The sequence below is a fragment of the Phaseolus vulgaris genome, chromosome 9 (assembly GCF_051622355.1).
Source record: "Phaseolus vulgaris cultivar YP4 chromosome 9, ASM5162235v1, whole genome shotgun sequence".
Classification (NCBI taxonomy): domain Eukaryota; kingdom Viridiplantae; phylum Streptophyta; class Magnoliopsida; order Fabales; family Fabaceae; genus Phaseolus; species Phaseolus vulgaris.
The window spans coordinates 27,588,706-27,599,815 of record NC_143506.1 but is presented as its reverse complement, the minus strand read 5'-3'; the positions used below and the strand labels follow the sequence as shown (position 1 = coordinate 27,599,815).

The 11,110-nt window shown below is 30.1% G+C and overlaps 1 protein-coding gene across 1 annotated transcript; it reads left to right on the top strand.

Annotated features, from left to right (window-relative positions):
* The first annotated feature begins 6,367 nt into the window (after positions 1 to 6,367).
* LOC137820738 (alpha/beta-Hydrolases superfamily protein) lies at positions 6,368 to 10,118 on the top strand. Its single transcript, XM_068624970.2, has 5 exons — positions 6,368 to 6,940; positions 8,237 to 8,273; positions 8,370 to 8,606; positions 8,699 to 8,746; positions 9,256 to 10,118. Exons 1-5 carry the CDS (start codon positions 6,639 to 6,641, stop codon positions 9,766 to 9,768), a joined length of 1,137 nt encoding a protein of 378 aa, XP_068481071.1. The 5' UTR covers positions 6,368 to 6,638; the 3' UTR covers positions 9,769 to 10,118.
* The last annotated feature ends 992 nt before the right edge of the window (positions 10,119 to 11,110 follow it).

Genomic DNA, 11,110 nt, shown 5'->3' with positions numbered 1-11,110 from the left:
AATTATATTATCCAATATAGAGTACATCCTAGAAATTAGGAAAGACACTTTCTTGATTGAATTCCATATGTGTAAAATATAATTACGTGATGAACATATTATTTGTTGAATTCCCTTATATTACTATTAAAGTTCATAATAAATATGTTGGAATATATAAATTATAATTTTATATTTAAAATATTATGCTATTAATTTTTTTGTAATTGTTGACAAATTTTCAAAATATTATTTTTAATTGATAAATAAAAATAAAATATGGTACATTGAAATAAATGGAGAATGGAGAAAATATAACATAACACACTTTTAGTAGAAAGAGAAGGAAGTTGAAAATTACTATAATAAAGAACTTTTATTGAAAGTTTTGTCCTATTTTTATTTCTTGTTAGATTGAATGTGTACCACTAAGTTAAAAGTTATAAATGATAGTTAAGACACAACTTTTTTTATTTAAGGGTGTAGTAACTCAAGGGTCATGATTCAAACCTTTGTCATGAGATGATTGATTCACCCTGCAACAATTTTCTCATCAGCAATTGTCTATTTAATAATCAAACTCTTCAATTGTAACCTAATTCACGTGACCTCTATCACCAAATAATTGATGCAACCTACAATAATCTCACATTCAACAATTGTCTTATTAGGATTTACACTTCTGATCTCGACTCTAATATCAATTGTTACATCAAACACTTATTATTCGGTCAAAAACCATAACTTAAAAAATTTATCCTATTTAAATGACAAGTTAAAAGTTATAATAATTAGCTTCAGAAGAAAGCGGATGAATTAAAAAAAATTCATGATCCCTCGTTAAAGTTTTCTATAATTAAGTAGGTTTATTATTGTGATATGATCTCTTAGTAAATTTTGTTTGTAAATGAAAAATTGATTATTAAGAGAAAATGTGCAACATTCTCTCTTCTAGTGTTTCTCTTTCTTATTAAAGTAAAATGAACCTCAATGCACTAATTTGAAAATTTTCATTTGAATATCTAACAACCACTTTATTTCTTGTACTTTTATAAGCCCTAATCTTATTTGTATGCCAAAAGTTGTTTAAGATTGTGTTCTAAGATACAACATTGTTTATGACTTATTGGTCTCCCTCTTCTCTCTATATATTCCTATTTATAATGAAATAAATTAAAGAAAGCATGGAAGAAGGAAATTTCATAAAACATGTTGTATGTTGTAGGTGAAAACAAGAGAGTAGTTATTACTCATAAAACCTTCAAAATTCATGCATCCATCCAAATTGATTTGACCTATAAGAGAGGAAAACTAGACACTAGTTAGAAAGAGAGACATCACACCTTTAACAACCTAAATACCACAAACTTTCTATATTTCTTAGAAATTAAAATGAGTGTTTACTTTATATTTGTCACTTGTAAAGTTGAAGATAATATTAATTACTCTTTTATCCATCATACTCTAAAAAGTAAAAACCACATTAATTATTCTTTTATCAATTATACTTTTATGTGATTAATATTTAAATAATTTGCAATCGTGAGATGGAAAGAGAAAGAGGTAAAATAAAAAATTTCCAACTATCTCATTAAAAAAACTATTGTATTTTTCTAAACTATTTAAACAAATTACAGTTTTATTGCTGTAAAAAAGTGTACCTATTACATTGGGTTCCATCTTAAATTGAAATATATAATTCAATTTTCTTCATTTAATACTATTAAAAATATTTTTTAAAAAGATTTAAATTCATTTTAACAGAAAAAAATATAATAAAAAAACTAACTTACCAAGTTAAAACAAGATTAAAACAACGCATTGTTGATTTCCTATTTTACAATACTTAATCAAATTAAACAAACCATAAATCATTATAATTTCAAAAGTTTACACAAACCTTATTCTTATTTCCAAATGTCTTTCCACTTGTATAGATTTCAATTTCATCATCACAAAATTCCTACGAATAATATTTCTCATAATATTTTTTTAATCAAAATGAATCCAACATATGAGATAAAAACTTAATGATTCTAATGTTAATAACTTTGAACAACTAATTTATAATTAGAACCAAATTCATTTATAACTTAAAATAGTTTTTCTCATTCGAAGGAATAATAAGGAGTGAGAAATATACCAAGAATCCTAGAGATCTAATAAAATATTATCAAATAACCAAAATACAAATGAAAAGAGGAATTAGTTGAGAAAATAAAGATGTTCAACTAATAAGATTGGCGAAACTTCAAAATACCACAAAAAGGTAAAATAATTAAGAATAGGGAGATTTTAGAGCAAAATAAATTACTCTAAAACAAAATTTGATAAATTTGAAATTCTATTATTGTTCACCTTCTAACTGATAACATTTGTTTATGTAAAAGACGATAAACAACTTTATAATCGAAGAGAGGAGGAAGAAGGAGAAATTTAGAGAGGGAAAGATGATAAGAAAAATGAATAAAGAATAAGAAGAAGAAAGTGTAAAGATTGATTAAATAAAGATATGTTCAAAATTATATATCTAAACAAGGTTATCTAGTAGGACATGATCATTTACTATTCATGGTCATCTAGAGAAAAATGGTCGAATATATTTGTCTAATGAAGATTGCTCGATACATTTATATAAGAAAGATCGTCTTGTGCACTCATAATGAAAATTATTATAAATAAATAATTAACTTTTTAAACAAAAAATCATTTAAATTAAAATATATTTAAAGTTATTTTTAATGATTTTTTTTTTCATTGGAATTTATTAACCATTAACTTTTATCTAAAGTTCTTTTCGAAGAATTTTTTGTTCAATGCAATTTATCATGATTCTAGTTTAATCAAGTGATATTCTTGTATACTATTATTATTATATTTTACTCCTTATTACTATTTTTTAGTTTGTTATTGTGAGTGTTTTGAATGTGTTAATATCTAGTGAACTAACATTGATTCTCCTAAAAAAAAGTACAAGAGCTTACACTTACGGATGCAACACATATACTTATTGTGTGGATAAAGAGAAAATAAAATTAATACAATTATTAAAATAATATTTTATTATAAGCTTTAAAGAAGTAAAGGTAAAAAAGGGAAAGGAGGGTTTACTAGTTTTAGGTTTTGAAGAAGGAGTTTGGTGTGTGAAATTGAAGAAAAAAGATGAAGATAAATGGAGAAGGGGTTGTGAAAAACATGAATGCATACACATGTGAGTCACGCAAAGCCTGGTTTCTTGGCAAAAGTAAAAAAGTGTGTTCTTTTTTTTTTTATCTTACCGTGATGAATGCAAGTCTGAGCAAGCAGCCCTTCTATAGCCTTACTTTTGTGTTACACCAAAGCTCTGCAACACGTTAAAATAAATGCATAAATGGCATTATTACGATGACCCTTTTGTTACACATAAAATGTGTAGATAGGTAGAGACATAAGTTGGGTTGATTTGATTTAATTCTGTGTCGGAATAGGACCCTTCGATTCAGTACTACTTTAATTAATTTTATTGGTTTGTCTTAGTACCTTGCATGGTTGTATGTGTGCATGTGACAGCCTAAACATGGTGTTGTGGAACAGAAGAATGAAAACGTTGTTGCCCCAGCAAGTGGGGCCAGGTCCGAACCCTGAGGCTTCGGATTCTGAGATTGAAGACAATTGGAGGGTTTGAAGGAGTTTGGTTACCCTAAACGAGGTTCTTTGTTGAAAAATTCCCAACAAAGATTCTTCTTAATTGAATTAAATAAAAGGAAAAAGAGAGAAAGTGGTGGTGTAGTGTATATGGTTAAGTAAGATGTTATGTTATGTTATGGTGTGGTATTTTAGTGGTAGATGCATTGGAAAAAGAAAGTGTGGATTGAAACAGGACACAGATTGATTCCTGTGGTGAGGACCCATTGGTGGAAAAAAGGGGTTTTGAGTTTTTGTGGTTGCTTGGGAGGAAATGATGGTGATGGACATGGAGAAGCAGGCCTGAGTTTGACATGAACATGGGACAACCTGTTGTTGCTTCATCAAATCATTTAACTAATCCATACTCTCTACTTTTTTGTTTTTTTACTCAACCCTTCTTCCCCTACTCATTCCTTTCTCTTTCTCTTTCTCTGCTCTCCACCCAAACAAATAATTAACCATTATAAAACTCATTTCCCCTTTTACTTCTTCATCATCAACCCAACACACCTTCCAAATCTTCAAATTCTCTACTTTTCTCATGGATCACTTTCACTTTTCAAACTAAACCCATTTCTATTAAGATCACATTCCTCTCCTCTCAATTTTTTTTCTATAAAAAAAATTACAATTTTTTTACGATCAACTTTATAAAATTATTCATAAGTTAAGGTTTATATTCACGAGTGTGATATTATAATAAAAAATAAACTTTAAATCTAATTTAAATTTAAAAAACACTACCAGAAAATTATGAAATAAAAATCAATTTAAAAAAAAAATAATTAGTTACTATAGGAACTAAATTAAATATCATTTTAAACCCTAAATAAATTTTGGTTTTTAAATTAGATTTTATTACTATTAAATGGTTTCTAAATTGGTATCTAATTAGCTGTCAAGATTTTTGCTACCAAATTTAAAATCTAAATAATTGATAGTTAAAACCTTGATAGCTAATTACATACCAATTTAAAAACTATTTAACAGTAATGAAACTAATTTAGAAACTATTTTTTTTTAGTTTCTGAATTGTTCTCTAATTTAGTCACTATAACAACTAATTATTTTTTGTTTCTAAAATTAGTTTATAAAATTGATTCATAAGTTAAGGTTTATATTCACGATATTATAATAAAAAATAAACTTTAAATCTAATTCAAATCTAAAAAACACTACAAGAAAATTATGAAATAAAATCTAATTTTAGAAATAAAAAATAATTAGTTACTGAGACTAAATTAGATACCATTTTAGACACTATTTTTTTTTTAATTTCTAAATTAGTTTCTATTATTATTAAATGATTTCTAAATTGGTATCTAATTAGCTACCAAAGTTTTTGTTACCAAATTTAAAATCTAAATAATTGATAGTTAAAACATGGATAGCTAATTGGATACAAATTTATAAACTATTTAACAATAATAGAAACTATTTTTTTTAGTTTATGAATTGTTCTATAATTTAGTCACTATAACAACTAATTATTTTTTATTTCTAAAATTGGTTTATATTTCATGATTTTCTTGTAGTGAAATTATATTATAAAATTAGTTTATATTACATTCCTTTATGTAAATATTTAATTTTATTGGATGTAAAAATATTTTCTATTCTCTACCAGTTACTCATTGTTTATTATTTAGTTTTGAATTTGCAGTCAACTAATACAATTTTTTTTGTTTAACTTTACAAGGGTTAACAAATTTATGAAATATGATAATTTGTGATGAATGAAACTACTTTGCCATGCTAATGCATAAATAATTTTTTCTTCAGTTTTTTTTATGTCATTACTTTGTATGTCTTAATAGTATTTTTTTTTTCACAAATAATACAACAAAATGAGCAAATTAAGTTCCAAATGCTAATATATATGTATTGTGTGTGGATAATAATATTCCTACAATCGATATTAAAGGACTATGGGGGCCTTAAAGCTACATGTGTAACCATTTTGATTGTTATAAATAATGACAATGTATGTATTAAGTGACTCACTGTGATGCTACTTCTCACAACAACAAAAATTAAAGAATAACCACTTAACTGTGTGTGATGACACGTTTCATGAAAGTTTTTTTATTAATAAAAATATTATTTTAATATCCATAAACATGAATTTCTTATTATTAAAGAGTTATTTATTTGTATATTCAAAACTAATTTCATGCCATCTCATTATTTAAAATTGAACTATTTATTAAAGACCAAAATTTTCAAGATCCTTAAAAGGCGATTATAGTCTAAAAAAAATTTAATAATTGTTTTTTTTAAATATTAGAAGTTAATTTATGTTTGTTTCTAATAGAAAAATAAATTTGTGAAGGAATTTGAATTTATAAAAAAGTGTTTTCAATAGTTTTGGAATATAATAAAATTGATGATCTTTTCCAGTTTTTGATTGTTTAAAAACCTGTAACAAGCAAAAAAATATTTTTTTATAAAGAATTTAAAGTAACAAATGTACATCAAATTGTAGTAAGTAAGCAAACAAGTCAGATAAACATGACTTAATATATTAAATAAAAAGTATATATTATGTAGAAATTATAATAATTTTAGGGTGGTGGGAAAATAAAATGGTTGGAAATGGAAATGGGAATAAAGAGACCACAAGTGAGAAAGAAAAAACACCAGGCCAAGAGGATAACACGTGGAACTAACTGTATTAGAGACAAGTAATTAATAGATAGATAGGAATGGGAATAATAGGAATAGGAATAAGAATAGGAATAGGAATAATAATAATATAAGAATGCGACTCCATCATCTAACACTGTTATTTTCCCACCCCCAAAACAAATAAAAAACTAATTAATTACAACCCAATAATAATAAATAAATAAATAAATAAATAAATAAATAAAAACCCTGCGAGTGAGTGAGGTCAGGTTCATTTCACACCAAAAAGGTGAAGGTGAATGTGAGAATCGAAGAAGCCAGTGAGTGAGTGAGTGACTGAGTGAGTTTTTCGAAGGAAGAAGAAGATGGGAGGTGTGACTTCTTCAATGGCGGCGAAGTTGGCGTTCTTCCCTCCGAATCCACCGTCGTATAGGCTGGTCAAGGAGGAGGCCACGGGGCTGCTGCTCATGGACCCTTTCCCGCACCGCGAGAACGTGGAGGTTCTCCGCTTCCCCAACCGCCGTGGCACGGAGATCGTCGCCGTCTACGTTCGCCATCCCACCGCCAAGTCTACCGTCCTTTACTCCCACGGCAATGCCGCCGATATTGGTCAGATGTACGAGCTCTTCGTAGAGTTGAGCATCCACCTCCGCGTCAATCTCATCGGGTATTTACTTCAAGCTTTGTAGTTCTCTCTCCCTCCCTCTCTCTCTCTCTCTCTTGGGTTTGGGATTCTTGATTCGGTTATGGTCGTTGATGTTGATGGGCTTGTTGCTCATTGGTCAAAGATGATGTGTTAACTTGAATCTTATCTGCTAGGATTTGGGGCTGTGGTAATTTCCACCTGTGGTGTTCCTCTGTGTGGACCTGGTTGCCTAGTGGGCTAAATTTATCATTTTTTTGTGGTTCCTGTGTGATTATGTTAAGTAGATCAGGTGAATTTCGGAGTGTGGTGTTCGATCGTTTTCAAATTTTTTTGTACTCAATTTGTCAGCTAAATGACCAATTGGGGGCTGAGCCTTGCAGAAGGAACTAGTGTACGATAGTAGTTTGAACCAGATTTTCGTCGAAAGAGATACTTGTGGGGAAACAAAAAGTAATATGTCGGCTAAATGGGATGAATGTGAAGTTGGAATTTTGAATATATCTAGCCTTTTGTTTGTATTTTTGAATATATCTATACTTGTGGTTCTCTTTACCTTTGGCTGAAGCTTGGTGGAACGTGAGTGAATACGAAGTTGGTAATTAGGGGCTTAACTTGTTCGAGAAATTGATGTGTGACATTAATGATGTTCGAAGGATTTCTTTTGGGTTCTTCTGGAAGTGCCGGTTGATTTTTTTTTTTTATCTCCAATGGGAATAAAGCTCGTATTTTGAACGTTTTTCTCTAGTATTAGCAAATCCCTTTGCTGTTATAAGTGATATTTAGATGGGTTGGTATGGTTGGGTTGTCGGTTTCTGAACTTCTCAAATTGGTATGTCATTTACTCGATTACAATTCCACATGGGGCGATTGTTTACCAACAATTCAGGGATTACAGCAACATCTCTATAATAACCATTGAAATTGTAAACTATGACGATTAATTTAGGAATGCCAGCAAAGAAATTTCACGATTGAGTTGAACATCCAAAAGTTACCTATCAGATGCTAATCTATTACGCTCACTTTATCCCCGCTAATTTCAGTCTTGTTTTCTCTTTTGAATGTTGCTTTTTTATGTGGTAAAATAATTGTTTGCACAAGAGATGTTTTATTGTGGTACAAATGAGGAGGTCACACGACCAGAAATCATGTTTGAGACTGTACTATATAGATCTTTACTTGATAGAATTAATCTAAAGGACCTCCCCCCAAACAAAGAAAATGATAAAAGTTTACTTGAAGTACTATGCGTGCTTATCATTTGTAAAGTTATATGTTACTAACGTTTTTAAGCATATTGTATCAAACATAATGCAGATATGATTACTCTGGCTATGGACAGTCATCAGGAAAGGTAACTGCTCTATGCACTTCTTTCTGGTTTATTTTATTCTGTTGTTCTCAGCGGACAGAAGCGTCATGGAAAAACTAATCTGCATATTTTCCACAGCCAAGTGAGCATAATACTTATGCTGACATTGAAGCTGCATATAAGTATCTTGAAGAGAACTATGGTGCTAAGCAGGAAGACATCATCCTTTATGGTCAATCTGTTGGAAGCGGTCCTACTTTGGATCTTGCTTCCCGTTTACCCCGACTAAGGGCTGTTGTTCTCCACAGTCCTATACTATCAGGACTGAGAGTCATGTACCCTGTGAAACGGACATACTGGTTTGACATTTATAAGGTTACAATTTTCATTTCGTATTTGCTTGGTGTCATTTGATTTGAAAATGATGCATGTGGTGTGTCTGAGCTTAGTTCTATGTTATATTACAGAACATCGATAAAATTCCATTGGTGAAGTGTCCGGTACTAGTAATTCATGTGAGTATTCCTTGCTTATCTTGTTGAATCTTCTTACTATTTTTTTACAATCATGATTTCAGTAGTTACTTTATGCCTTTTACTGGTATCCAATTTTACCAACTTCTATAATGGTCGTAGCCCTTAAGACAGTGCTTAGTGTGCTGGCTTGGTGTTCCAAGCGACAAATAGAATCTCTTCTAATACAAACAACTTAAGTGTAACTATTTAGTACCTGCCTTTTAGCTGCTGACGTTTGTGATGAAAAATCATGAAATGCGTTGATAAATGGGGAACAACACTTACACGAGCTAGTTAACACAAGAAGTAGAAATATGTTCATTATAGCTGACTTTTCTGCATAAAATTTAAAGAGAAATCAGCCTTTGTTGCCCATTTAAACATTTTGAAATCGGACTTCTTGTGAATATGGTAACTTAGCAAACATTGGTTTTCTGTAGTCATATTTTTGGGTACAAAGCATTCCATGTGGCTTTACTAATCTCTAGTCATTCCCATACTCTCTTCAGGGAACTGCTGATGAGGTTGTTGATTGCTCTCATGGCAAGCAGTTGTGGGAGCTGTGCCAACAGAAATATGAACCTTTATGGCTCAAAGGAGGAAATCACTGTAATTTGGAACTCTATCCTGAATATTTACGACATCTCAGAAAATTCATATCCTCGGTGGAGAAGCCACCATCCCAAAGAGTGAGTTTCAGGAGAAGTGTAGATAGAGTTGAACAATCCAGAGGAAGTACCGATTGCTTTGAAACACCGAGGAAGAGTACCGATCAGAGGGACAAACCAAGGAAAAGCACTGATAGGACAGAAAAAATGAAATTTCATGAATTCAAATTCAATAATACTGAAAAGTTAGAAAAGATAAGAGTCCAATTTGATCAGATGGAGAGGTCACGAAGAAGCGTAGAGTACAATGATAAATCAAGAAGCATTGAGTTCCAAGATAAATCCAGGAGAAGTGTTGATGTTCAGTTTGAGAGGCCACGGAAGAGCATTGATTGGCTGGATAGAATTCGTTAAAGCTGAAGATCTTGAAGCATAAGTTATATTGGCACTGGGTTTGCTACATGGGAGGAAAAGGTACAAAGATACAGACACAGTTACTTACACTGGGGTTTTAACTTATGGTTTGCAGAATGCATATGCTACTCGTGCAGTTTCATACTTTCATTGCAATGTTCATGTAGATTTGGATATGTTGGGACTTGGGATTTAATATCCTTAGTTTTTTCATTGTTATTACTATTTGCAATTGAAGCGACTCTAACCTTGTTTTAGTCATGAAAACGGAAATGAACATCATATCAAAGGTGGCTGTTGCTATGATTTATGAAAATTCAAATGAATTCAATATCCTTATTTATTTTGCATTCATTTTTCTTATCGCAATTAAGATATTGTGTTTACTTTTTTACAGTGCCAGTTTAGCTTAATTTTGCCAAAGCAGCATGAATTTTGCCATTACTTGTGTTGCCAAAAGGGAAATAATAAGAAAGAGAAGAGTTCATTGACCATCTCATAAAAGTTTATGTTGTCGTCTTGTAATTATTTAGATTCATTGGAAGCAACGTGAAATGCAAGCTAACCCTCAACTTTTGACTGATTTGTTTGAAATTGGCACTTTTTACTTTGAAATCCTGCTTATCTAATGAATCCTATTAACGGTCCCTTAGCTTAGATTTTATTGTTATTAATTGTTATAAGTTCATTATAGATTCTTCCAACTAATATCAGTTTTTTAATGACAATAGTCCTAGTCTGTCAACAAGCACTTTCGCCCTATTTTATACTTTAGAAAAACAATTTTTTATCATTTAAATTAACTTTTCTTGTCAGCATACGTACATAAACAACTAAATAAACAAACAATACTATCCAAAAAAAAATGCAGAATACATATGCGTGACTGCATGATGGTCTTCACTTTTTGACCTAAACTGATGCACTTTCAGATAAAAAAAATGCAGTTTTCAAACACCATTGTTTTTGACAGCATAACATAAAGCTGGCGTTTTTATTATTTTTTAATAAGACAATCATTATTTGTTTTATTTTTAAAGAGAGGTGTCAATTACACTATCTGTCTCCATCCACTCAATTATTCAACAGTGACTTGAGAATTATATATATATATATATATATATAATCTTACCAGTCAAATTTTGTTTCACATGGTCATGAGTGTTTGGAGCGTCTCTTTACTAATACTCTCATCAAATATTGTTTCACTAATTCCATAAATTTAATTTTTTATGATTCCGAATTATAGAGGTAGATGCAATCAAAATATTGTTTTGAGAAAATTATAATAAAACAATATATACTTTTAACGTAACGTTAAAAGTTAAAGCTAAACGGCCAA